Source organism: Colobus angolensis, unplaced genomic scaffold, assembly GCF_000951035.1.
Source record: "Colobus angolensis palliatus isolate OR3802 unplaced genomic scaffold, Cang.pa_1.0 Scaffold313, whole genome shotgun sequence".
NCBI classification, from domain to species: Eukaryota; Metazoa; Chordata; class Mammalia; order Primates; family Cercopithecidae; genus Colobus; species Colobus angolensis.
In genome coordinates this window covers 4,255,097-4,267,673 of record NW_012116411.1, presented here as the reverse complement: position 1 = coordinate 4,267,673, position 12,577 = coordinate 4,255,097, and the positions used below count along the sequence as shown (strand labels likewise).

Below are 12,577 nucleotides of genomic sequence, written 5' to 3'. Positions count from 1 at the left end.
CATGTAATCATCACCGATAACCCTGCAAGGTAGATATTGTTCTTACCCCTGTTCCACAGATGAGGAAACTGAAGCACAGAGAGGTTCATCAACTCACCAACATTACAGAACAAGTGCCAGGGCTGGCTTTGAGCCAAGACAGTCGGCCTCTAAAGCCACAGGTGGAACTGGCCATTGCACCCCCTCATTGGGGCAGTTATGCTGGTACATGCACTGGCTACCATCTAGATGAACTTTTTAAGTATTTTGGTTGAAATCTAGGATCTAAACAAGCCAGCAAGGTTTACCACGCCAGACCTCACAGCTGCTCCCTACCTGAAATGTCTCCTCCTTCGACTGTCTGACTCCTTTGAAGAGTCAGAAGCTGACAGGTCCTGTCAGTAAGTGACCAGAGGAGCAAATGAGCCTTCAGTCATTCCCCCAAGAACAGTGGGCTTATGGTCTAACATGCCCACGTGGGTAGACAACTACACAGGCTCCCTCTGGATGTGCCATTGTGCAATTCTGACACCCAAAGGACTTCTGGGATTGTTGCACATTGCAGAAAGCCAAGTCTGGTGACAGTAAAAACACTTTTATTAGTTCTAGTATAACTACTTTTTCTATTTTAAATACAGGAGCCTGAAGTGCTGTCCTGAAAATGTGTCTGATAGCAAACCTAAGCAGTGAGGGCTGGGGCAGGGGTCAGGGCTAGACACGTAAGTGCTCAGTGCAGGCTGTGGTTATAGGGGACAGGTGCAGGATAGAGAAAAGGAGCTGGAAAACAGGCAGGGAAGGAGGGGGCAAAATGAACCTTGGGTCCTGAGAAAATGAAACTTGATCTTAAAATTGTCAGTTTAATAACCAAGTAAGATGACATTTTAAAGAACTGAAACAGGATCCTGGACAAGCTGAACAGGAAAGGTGCTGCTGGGCCCACTGAGGGCTGACACCATTAACAGCTTCAGCCACTACCCAGGCTTCCCCACAAGTTCTGTGCCCACAAGAGCAGAAGGTATAGAAGACAGCATTTCAAACAGGCGAAACTGAATTATAGAGTGGTAGTGCCATACTTTTGTCTAGACTTGGCTTTTTGGAAATGTGGTAGGTATTCTAGTAGAGGGATGCCATGGTGTTACTCTCCAGGAAAGAAGGAAGAGTCATGTAGGCTGACTGAAATCAGCCTTTGGGGAAGGAGGGAGGGGCTGCACCACGCACTGCAAGGAGCTTTTAGCAGACTTAGGAAAAAGATTACTTCCCATTTGGTGCAGCCCAAATGGAATCTCTGTAAAATCAGACATGAAGCCTGTTGCTCTCTGCAGCTACCTATAGGCTCACTGGGAATAAAGACAGATACAGATAATAAACATTGCTGCAGCTTTCCTTTGGAGGCCTCAAAATAGTTGTGCTCAGTAAGTTTGGGAGTGCATGTAGGATAGAAAGCATCAAATAAACCCTAGAGGTCAATATAGCCATCATCCCCCATCCCTTACCCACTCCAAACCCACCTCCAACAGACTTATCTTAGTAAGATGCAGCTCATGCCTTTCCACTCTAAAGCCCCCTTTCCTCACCAAATACACAGTGCTTCCAACACATTGTGTTACTGACTTTCTGGCACAAATGCCCGTATCTCTGCTGATGCCAGTTCTGCTGCATAGAATGTCCTTCTCTGTCTGGTAAGCTCCTATTCATCTTTTAAAATCCAGCACAAACATTAGCCTTGTGAAACCTTACCAATCCATCAGTCAGTCCTGCATCTGTTTGCACAACCAGCTCCTTGCTCTTGCATGGTACTCTCATGCCACACGTCCCTCTTTACACAGCAGCCTGTCCCACTCGTCTGTGAGCTCCTTAAAGGCAAGGAATCATGATTGAATCCTAGTTCAGGAGGTGTCTGATGATGGAAAAAGAATTCCACATTCAACATGCTGCCGCCGAAATTAGGAATAGGAGCTTGAGTGAACCTACCAGGAATTCAGCAAATACTACTACTATAGTTTCTAGGAACCTTAAGGAAATTTAGTTTTCTCAGTGCTGTGATCTTAAAGCCTCTCCTCTCCTCTGACCCCACCAGCTACCAGCTCAGGAAGCACCTGTCCCACCTTCGACATACGAAGCAGCTTGGAGCTGGAGATGTGGATAGATGGAGGCAAGAGTGTACAGCATTACTCCTCCAGATTTGGAGGAAGGAACTGGAACTAAAACTCCCCCAAACTACTGCAGTAAGCAAGACCCCCAAGAGTCCATCCAAGGGCACCTCAGGCACAAAGTCCACTAAGCACTCAGTGCTTAAGCAAATCTATGGTAACTGTCCTTCTGCCTACTTTGTAGTTCACAACTCCCCCCGAGTGCCACATCAGAATCTGAAATGGGATTTAATTACATTGGGTAAACTTCCATTCAGATAAATTAGGTTGGTGCAAAATTAACTGTATAATTCAAAATGGTCAAAACTGCAATTAATTTTGCACCAACCTAATATTTTTCAAGCACCAAGAGAACAGCACCATTTCGTGCCTGCCTCCCAGTGATACTGGGTCAGAACTGTTTGGTTTTGTGAGGCATTCTAGCATCTCAGCCCAGAGCGCCCTCAAGCTTTACTGTTTAAACCTCTCCAGACCCCTGCCTGAGTCTCCCCCTTGCATTACCCATTTGGAGCATTCAAGACTTAGCTAGACCCTGACTTTTCCTATGCTAAGATGTTATAGGATTGCCCACTATGAGAATGCTCAACACCCATACACTACAGTAAATATGTGTTCAGCAGATTAACTTCTACAAATTGAAACATTTTCAGCTCTGCAAAAAGCCCATTCAAGTAGACCCAGTAGAGTTCAAGAAGCCTTGCTGGCTCAAGAGAAAAAAAGCAAAGGCACTTTTAGAAAGATCTCCTACAGCATGAACTTTAGCATTCATTTGGCAAAATCTCAGAACTTCGCCCTGGGCCTACATGGTTCCACACTATACCTAACTTCTTTTGACACACGCCTGCAAGCTCAAGCCTTTACCACAATAAGGAATTCAGAAGTTGGTCAGGCCAAAGGTATCCCTGGCCAAAGAAAAGTAACAGTTATTGGTTCATTTCAGGTTGTTCTCAAGAAGGGAAAATACATCATCCTACAAGATCTGTAAAAGCCTCTTCTGTGCTGCGTCTCAACTCAGGTAAGGCAGCCACTGCAAAGCAGATGGTGGGGGAGAACATGGGGAAGCGTTTTCCTTCATTTCATCCCCAAAGACAGAAGACATTAGAACAGAGATGGCCAGGGTTTTCCAATGGTCATTTGATTTCATGGGATTATTACTGTAGCCAACATCTGTCTCCCTAAGAGGCAAATTATTTTCACAACTAAAAGCTATTATTAACATTAACTCCAATAGAAACAATAAATGGTAGCTATTATTGATCACTTTTATATAGTTTTTCACATAAAGGAGAAAATAAATGAAAATACTGTCATTTTTCAAAGGAATACCTTGGGAATCCTTTATAATCCTTATGATCCCCCGTTTCCTTCTCCAAGATGGGAAGAACACCATGAAGAGGACACTGAGAGCATGTACAGCCCAGGCTCAGCTGTGCGTGATTTCCCTCGTACTAGAGAAGCTCAGGGAACTTTCTTTTCAGCCGCAAGACAAGAGTTTTACTTAGCGCCCCCTCTTTCACGCCAGCATTAAATATGGGTGATAAGTTCATTGCTGTCAGCAGCTAATGCCAGGTCCAGTGTTTCTCATAGGTGGCTATGGCAACATGCTCCCCGCTGCCGCCCCGATCCACACAGTCATCCTGGAGGAACAGAGTGCAGCTGGGAAGGTGAACAATGACTGTCAGCATGAACTTTAACATTCATTTAGTTTTTGATGGGGGGCAAAAACCTGGAGGTGGGGGACAGAGTAATTACTGCCAAATCTTTAATAAGAGTTGGACAACTCAGGTAATACAGACAGACTGATCAGGGAGTGGTGGGTGGGGTAGTTAGAAACTCTGAAAGCAATCAAGGCCTACAGTCTGTTTAAAAACAACCAAAAAACACCCTTTCGTTATACCTGAGCAAATTGAAGAATCATTTCAAAAACAGAATTGTCAGATATCACTACCAGAGAAGTGGCATTCAGACAATCAAATACTAGCATAAATTAGATAACTGGATCATTTTTCACTGTCTCAAGAGAAAAACAAATCCAAGACTACCAGACATCTTTTAAAATGGTGTTTAGCAGCATATAAGATTTTTAGTTAAGGGACTCAGAAGGGACAGAGTAAATCAATTCAAATCAAAACTTAATGGTCTCTTAGGACTTCATATGAACAAGCAACTTATTTGTCCTACACATATTTTTGACTGGTTTAAAATCAGACAAGGATAAAATGATCTTTTCCTAACCCCAAATTTGGGAGAACACATGGTTTTCTTAGGTTCAAGCCCACCCACATTAAGCATTAACCAGTTAATATTATTGCTCTCAGCCTCCAACTTGGAGAGAGAGACCCCCAAGAGGTTTTAGTAGTGCCTTTACCACTTAGGAAGAAACAGAAAGGTAGATATAGCAAAATGCCAGCCTCCTTGGGCTGTTTCTCCACATGTATTTGGGAGGCAGCAAAACAATCCCTGCTCACTTCAGTCTTCTACACCCAGCCTTGGAAACCACCCACCAAGAATCTCAGCAGAGCCTTTTATTGATACACACACACACACCTGGGCCTATCTCTTTAACAATAAAAGAAAAACAACTCCCTTTAAAATTCCATTCCAGTGAATGGAATAACTGTGATTATTAGTATTGGTACCCCCTGTATAAATCCAGTTTATTCTTGCTCACCTGCAGAGGGGTACACAGATGACAACTCCATTCAAGATACAGTGAAGACAGCCAAAAACAATAGTTCACATTAAAATAATTTTGTGGAAGTTATAAAACCAAGAGAGAAAAATTGAGACATATGTTTGCTACTTTTTAAAACTACTAAACTTTTAATGTATTTGCTTATATGCTCCATAAAAAGTTAGAAGCAAAATATAGCAATATCTTCAGCAAGGTCTCTCAACCATATGGGGCCTCAGTATCATTTGTCAAAGTATATCACTAACGTTTTCTGACTGTGGCATCCTATACATTTGTTAATTCAAAGTCATAAAAAGGCCTCAAAAATCCATTTTAAGTTTGATATTCCCATCAGCTTATCATTCATGAGGATCTGAATATTTCCTAACCTATTTCCTAGAACAGACTATTCAAAGTATAATAGGAGAGTTAAAAGAGGTTACGTATTTATGTAATGTGTTATGTGAGGGACACAGAGAGAGAATATATTTGTTATTTCAGGCAGACTGAAGACCGAGGTTCCGCTACCAGCTCCCCAAGTGCCTGCTCTCTCTTAGTCAAGTCTCCCTTGAAGAGATGTCCCATATCTTGAGACTGCAGAAAATATAAAGCTATTATATTAATTCATCCTGCCTCTACAGTAAACTGGCCCATCATCCCAGGGATAGCCTAAACCTAAATCCTTCTTCCACAACATCAATGAACTGTTCCCTTCAGCCTTAAAATTAATAACCTGAATATCTATCTGGTATTTGTTTTTAACAGTGAGCAACCTACAGTGCATACATCTCCTTGATAACAGTGGAAGATCAAAGAACTTTTCTTATAACCTGCAATCAGCTACTCAGCCAAAAAACAAAACAAAACCTTGACTGCCTATGGAGGAAGACTGGGTTCGGGGGAGCTGGCATAGCTAGTGCAGAGTTCAAATTTTCTGCTGATAATCTTTTACACCTTGGGAAAACTTTAATATCTGTACCTGAAGGCTTATTCACCTAAAAATGTGTTAACTCAAAGAAAACGTCAGAATGTTTCCTTTCTGCTCTTACACAGCATTGTTTTGTCAATCAACATAGCCTGCACTGAAAGGACCTGCACAGACTATGTCTATGCAAAGTGCCCGGGTGTCTGCTTTCACCGCAGTCTGTATGGTTGGAAATGAGAATTCATGATTAACAGTAAAATCTAAGGAAAACTAAGGCTGCTGGGTTGGGATTTCTGCCAGCTAGCTGGTACTGGCTTCCTGACTCAAGAGATGAACCTAAATGAGATAGGAAGCCTGTCCCATAGCAGCCTTCCTCTCACTACTTTCCTGGAATCTAATGCAACAAACTTATCACACACACCACATTCACATCCCACTGTGACTTCAAAATTAATCAGGTTTAAATTTTAGATCAGAATCATGACCCACTGTTTGCATTTAGAAATTGTACAAAAGACCATAGATACATTCTGGTGATTCCTTACATTTTACAGTTCCTACGTTAGCCTCTCAAGGCCACAAGTTGCCGCCACGTCTTCTCTGAATGGCTTTCTCAGTGCTGAATACCAACAGCCGTATTACAGTATCAAGGATTCTGTCAGGTAGGGTTTACAGACCAGACTGTTCATGCAGCAAGGTGCCAACTCAGGCTTCAATGTTCTACTTGTGTTTTCTGACCAACTTGCAGAAGTGAGCAATCTTCTTAAAATGCCATTCCTGTTGGCAGGGAAGAATGAAACGGCACACATCCTAGCATTCTAAGAACACCTGGTTTAAATAAAATCCAGTGATCATGGACTCCTTCACACTGTTTAAGGGGAGAGCTGCTGTGGGAATATAGACAGTAGGCATAAACAGTGACATATTTTACTCACAAGTATTTTGGGGGTTGCTTTCATTTTCTTCACATCAGTGCCACTTCTGTGCTAAAGTTAAGAGACAGGCAATGAAGTGTTCGCTTAAGTTAACTACCTTGGTTTTTAGTTTGCTAATTACTATAAGTCATCGTTTTTGTGATCACGAAAACACAAAGAATGAGGTCTGCCTGGATGGGATTACAAAGATTTAGCCAATTTCTTGGTACATAACAGAAGGTACCATAGGATCACTCTCTATTTTGTAAATATTTTCTCCTATGAAATGCACAATGCACAATGCCTGTGACCGTGTATCGTGTGCTAGTCCAGGAAGCCAGCCTACACATCAATAGGAACTCCCAATTACTATTTTCCTACGTCATTGCAAAGAAGGTTCGTAAACTTCTTTAAAAGTTCAGCTTTAATGACAAAAGATCTATCATATCAGTCTTTCTTCAAAATAAGATAGACGTGAATAAACAACTTCAAACAGGAGGTACCATGGCCTCTTCAATACACTGTAGCCAGTGCGCTGGGCCCTTGGGGATGCCCAGTGATATACATGTTGAAGCAGTAATGTAAGTCTGTGAGCCACTGTTCCTGAACACTTCCACTCTTCAATGTCTGGAGAGAAAAACAAGAGTAATTTGAGAATTGTACCCAAATCTCTATGCAACCTGATAGTATTTTTCACACCCAAACACAATTTCCCAGAGCTGTGGCAACTGTGTCCCCGTCTATAAATTACCATAGGAAGTCTTCCAGGAAACAGGGAACTATTAATCAGGCATTACCACAGGCAGTGGAAATTCCTAGTTATATCCTCAAATGCCAACAGTTTCTTGTTGTGTTCCCTCCTGCACATGCTAGAGACTAATGAAATTTCACCACCAACCATCCCTTCACCCTTGCCTCCCCCTCTTGCCATTCTAGTGTCTCATGATCTTTACTCCAATGCCAACTGAAAATAAGTCTACAGGGCCAACCAACAATTTCTGTCAATCTCTTCTTTACAGAAATGGGCTGATTCTCCAGTCTGGGAATAATCCAAGCTCTTGATTTTCTTCCCTTCACTATTTCTGAATTATTCCACTGCCACTTCCATTACCCCTACAAAGGCTACTGAGAAAATTCTAATGAGGACCTGTGTTATATGCATGTAAAAGCACTATTACTTCAAAGTATTACTACAAATCTCAAGGGACAACCTGCAAATCAAACTATACAAAACACCTTTTTAACCCCCCCAAACTAAAATCACCAAAGGAATCCTAAACAACAGAGCTGTCCCCACCAAACAGACACAGCTGAAGGCAGACAGCCAACCATTAGACAAAGCTGAAGTCTGCAACTACTTCTGATTTTCTTACTTTCCAGTGAACTAAGTGACTAGAAATTGGCCTGAAGTTTATTCCTGCTAATCTCCTTAATGACAACATTTACTGAGCACTTTACAAATGTCAGGTATACGAAAAAATTTACTTTGGTTATCTCCTGTAATGATCACCAAAACACAATAAAGTTGGCATTATTCCCATTTTTATAGATAGGAAAACAAGCTTGGATAGGTAAGAAAGAAAGAAAAAACTTGCCCAGCTGTCACAGTTCATTAATAGAGTCTGTATTACAGTTTAGGTAGGAATGACTCTGATGCCCTTACCTTTTCAAACTAAACTAAGCTTTGTCACCTTCATTTAGTTTGATTATTTTAAGACTTTTATTACCAGTTCTGGAATAACAGACACACCCCCCCGTTAAGTCACAGTCAGGTGCTGGACAGCACAGGAGACCCTGAGAAATTACCACATTGGGGTTAATTCCTGGACTCAATGTATGGGATCTCTTTCTCCCTCAAAACACACTTCCCTCCCATCCCCCTGTCATAAATTCATTCTTATGCTAATATTACAAAGCCTCCGGTACCATGCTTCTTACCGTGATATTCTTGATGATCTGCTGCACCAAGATCGCATTGGTCAACATATGAGTCCTGAGGGGTGCATGCTGAAGCAGCAGTCGAAGCAGCTGGCCCACAACAGGCAGCTCCTCAGGCCCAACTCTGTTCACCCGCAGGCTCTGTAGCATCAACCTGAGGACTCGAGGCAAGAGAGCCAGGATGGAGACACAGACCCCCCACAGCTTGTCCCTAAAATAACAGAGACAGAAATGAGTCAGTGAGCAAATGCACACAGGCAAAGCCCCCACTTTCCATATTCCCCCAAACTGAAATGTCCTTTTAAGAAACATGTTTTCCAATAACATTTAAGCTGAGAGCCAAATCAAGAATGCAATCTCAATTACAATAGCCCCCCCCAACACACACACGAAATACACCTAACCAAGGAGGTGAAAGATCTCTACAAGAAAGACTACAGAACACTGCTGAGAGAAATCAACAGATGACACAGATAAATGGAAAAACATTACATGCTCATGAATTGAAATAAACAGTATTGTTAAAATGGCCACACTGCTCAAAGCAATCTACAGATTCAACTGTATTCCTATCAAACTACCAACATCATTTTTCACACAATTAGAAAAATTCTAAAATTCATACGGAACCAAAACAAGAGTCAGAATGGCCAAAGCAATCCTAAGCAAAAACAACCTGACTTCACACTGTACTACAAGGCTACAGTGATCAAAACGGCATGGTAATGGTAGAAAACAACAGACATATAGAGACCAGTGGAACAGAAAAGAGAACCCAGAAATAAAGCCACATACCTACAACTATCTCATCTTCAACTCAGGTGACAAAAACAAGCAAAAGGGCAAGGATTCCCCATTCAGTAAATGGTGCTGGGACAACTGGCTATCCTTTTGTAGAAGAATAAAAATGGATCCCTATCTTTCATCATATACAAAAAATTAACTCGGCCAGGCATGGTGGCTCACACTGGTAATCCCAGCACTTTGGGAGGCTGAGGCAGGTGGATCACAAGGTCAAGAGATAGAGACCATCCTGGCCAACATGGAGAAACCCTGTCTCTACTACAGATACAAAATTAGCTGGGCATGGTGGCATGCGCCTATAGTCCCAGCTACTTGGGAGGCTGAGGCAGGAGAATTCTTGAACCCGGGAGGCGGAGCTTGCAGTGAGCCAAGATCACACCACTGCACTTCAGCCTAGCAAAAGAGCAAGACCCTGTCTCAAAAAAAAAAATTAACTCAAGATAGATTAAGAATTCATTACTAAGTCCTCAAAAGCAATTGCAAAAAAAAGACAGGTGGGACCTAATTAAACTCAAGAACAAGAGAAACTATCCGCATTTCAGTAAACATGGTGTTTTTCACTAACATTTAGGCTAAGAGCCAAATCAAGAACAATGAACATCATTCTCTTGATATCTTTATAGAGCACAATGTTTATGGTAGAGACAGGTGACCCTGCAGCTAGCCTAACCACATTCTACAAGTATTAATTAGATGGTGCAATATTCATATGGACCTAGAGTCCACTGACTATGAAAGGCTCTGACCTTGTTGCAGCTTCTTTACCAGGAGCGTATAATCCTCCTAGTTCCCAAATCTTTCTAAGAGAACCTCACTACCTCCAGGTCTAGAGGGAGCAGCCCTTTCACCATATAACCAATTTCCCTGACTCCACATATGGTAATTCCATCTATGGTGAATAGTGAATCCATTCTAGGCCAAAGAGATACTCTTATGCAGAGCCCAGCTGGGACAGTCATGTGCAAGGAGAAAAGAGAAAGCTGGACTGCAGACGTAGCTAACGCAAAGGCACAGAGATAGAGACTACACAAACTGGAAGAAAAATAGAGTAAGCTGCTTTGTCCGTTGCTAAATTTCTAATTCCTAGCCCTTGAGTTTTACAAGTTACTCCTGTAATAATCAAATATTTTCATTTTCTACTTTTCTTAATTTGAGTGGATTTCAAATAACCACAGACCTTTTAAAAAAAGACAGCCAAGCTCAAGGCCAGATGGGTGAAACCTCTTGGTGACAGAAACTATAACAAAATTCATATAAAGATACCCAGTCATACAAAACTGTATGTGGGATTTTAGGGCTAGGATTTTCAACAGTCAACAGTACTGGAAGCTGAGGCTTCAGAACCCAGGTATGGAAGGCAGGGAGTTTGAACTATGCTCCTCGCATAGAATGGGAAGCCAGGAAAACGCAAATGTCAAACCATCCTACAGGGAAGTCGACAAACCTCCACAGAACTCCCACAAAAGACACCTTACCACAAAAGACATCTTAGGGAAAAGGTATGCAGCCCAAAATACACAAGTCTGTTCAACTTGCTCCCTAAGATAAGGGAGAATGCCCACACCGGAGGAAAAAGGTGTTAATGACACTAACAAGAACTTTAAAGAAACACCAGTAAACCAAGAACAAGCAAGAATGACAAAATACCAAATGAAAATCCAAAACAGAAACAAATCCAAAAGAAAACAAAACAATAATTGATGAAATAAAATCTCAGTAGGAGGATTAAGTAAAAGAATTAGCAAATTAAAAGATTTTTAAGAGATAAGACAATAAAAAGCTCCCTATGTTTAAAAGGAGTTTTTACAAGAAAATAGAAACAATGGGGGAAGATGGTTAGAAATTAATAACAACTTTCCAGACTTGAAGAAAAAATATTGAATCTTTGTATTATGGAAGCACACTATGTCTCGGGCAGGATAAATAACAGACCTACACTAGGACACGTCCTGATCTGCAACACACTGAAGATGAAGAGAAAACAGTAAAAATATAGATTACTACCTGTAAGATTACTACCTACAAACTAAGAGGGCTCAGACTAATAGCAGATTTGTCATTAGTAACACTGAGGCAAGGAGACAATAGAACAGTATCTTCAAGGCACAGCAGACACAGTACTAAACAACTCAACTTGGTCAAACCTAACTTTCTGGCCAGCATTTGTGAAATCAAAGGCTCCCCAGTAATTTGACCAGCACTCTCATCATTTTGTAATCTTATAAACACCTTCTCCATTGAGGAAGAAATAGCCCAAATGGGAATTTTAGTACCTAAGACTTTGGCTGCCAACTGTGCCTAATATCCTAGTAATGTCAACCTTTCCAGTACCCAGTATAGAACACCTCTAAAACTGGGCATTTTAAACAGGCAAACAAGTATTACACACACTTAATTTTGTTCATTCCAGCCACATGAAGTCAAAGGATGTTTCTCTGTAAGAGACTATAATAGATCTTTGAAACTTTGCATGAAGTTGTTTTAGGGGCTGTACTTCAAGTGACAGGAAATAACAAATAGCAATACACACATTTCATTAAGTGGGGATCTTATAAACTCTCTAGAACCCTGAGAAGTTCCTTGCTACTTATAAAGCCTTTTCTTGACCTGTCAGACCTAAAGTTTGATGATGTATAAGAAAACTATCATCAAATTTATGTTATGCATAAATTTTATAGTGTATTTAAAGTGAAATACACCATTTTTTCTATACACATACTCTTACTGGAAAAAATTTGAATGCTGACAATAAAATGGCTAAGTTATAGTACGTGCATGTAACAGAATACTACACAGCAGACTGAGCAAACTGGCCACAGGCCAAATCCAGCCCACGACAAGTATTTGTCAATAGTTCTACTGGAACACAATCATACTCATTTATTTACATATTATCGATTGATGCTTTCACACTACCATGGTAGTGTTGAGTAGCCGTGACAGAGACCTTAATGGTCTGCAAAACCTAAAATATTTACTGACTGACCCTTTATAGAAAGAAGTTTGCTGAACCCTGGTATGGAGAAATAAAAATGAATGAAATACAGCTAAATGAATCAACTTCAACCAATCTCAAAAGCAATGCTGAGAGAATCAAATCACAAAATATACAGGCAGTGTAATTCCCATTACAAAAAATCCACAAATAATGCAAAACAAATACGATACTGTTCAAAAATGCACATAAAACCAT

The 12,577-nt window shown here is 41.0% G+C and overlaps 2 protein-coding genes across 4 annotated transcripts in view; one reads left to right on the top strand and one right to left on the bottom strand.

The window, feature by feature from the left end:
* LOC105518154 (inversin) overlaps positions 1–5,891 on the top strand; it is a 91,129-nt gene extending 85,238 nt beyond the window's left edge. Inside the window, exons 15-17 of one of the 2 annotated variants that reach the window (XM_011951025.1) lie at positions 2,057–2,286; positions 3,070–3,144; positions 5,569–5,891. In XM_011951025.1, coding sequence (XP_011806415.1) covers positions 2,057–2,286; positions 3,070–3,144; positions 5,569–5,675 — 412 coding nt within the window. In that variant the 3' untranslated portion in view covers positions 5,676–5,891. Of the gene's footprint in view, positions 1–2,056; positions 2,287–3,069; positions 3,309–5,568 lie in introns of those variants that run through there. The other variant, XM_011951024.1, reaches the window with a different exon arrangement.
* Positions 5,892–7,043: 1,152 nt separating this feature from the next.
* Positions 7,044–12,577, bottom strand: part of TEX10 (testis expressed 10) — a 47,580-nt gene continuing 42,046 nt past the window's right edge. The window contains exons 13-14 of one of the 2 annotated variants that reach the window (XM_011951026.1): positions 8,581–8,791; positions 7,044–7,269 (exon numbers count right to left, since the gene is read on the bottom strand). In XM_011951026.1, coding sequence (XP_011806416.1) covers positions 7,156–7,269; positions 8,581–8,791 — 325 coding nt within the window. In that variant the 3' untranslated portion in view covers positions 7,044–7,155. The remainder of the gene's footprint in view (positions 7,270–8,580; positions 8,792–12,577) is intronic. The other variant, XM_011951027.1, reaches the window with a different exon arrangement.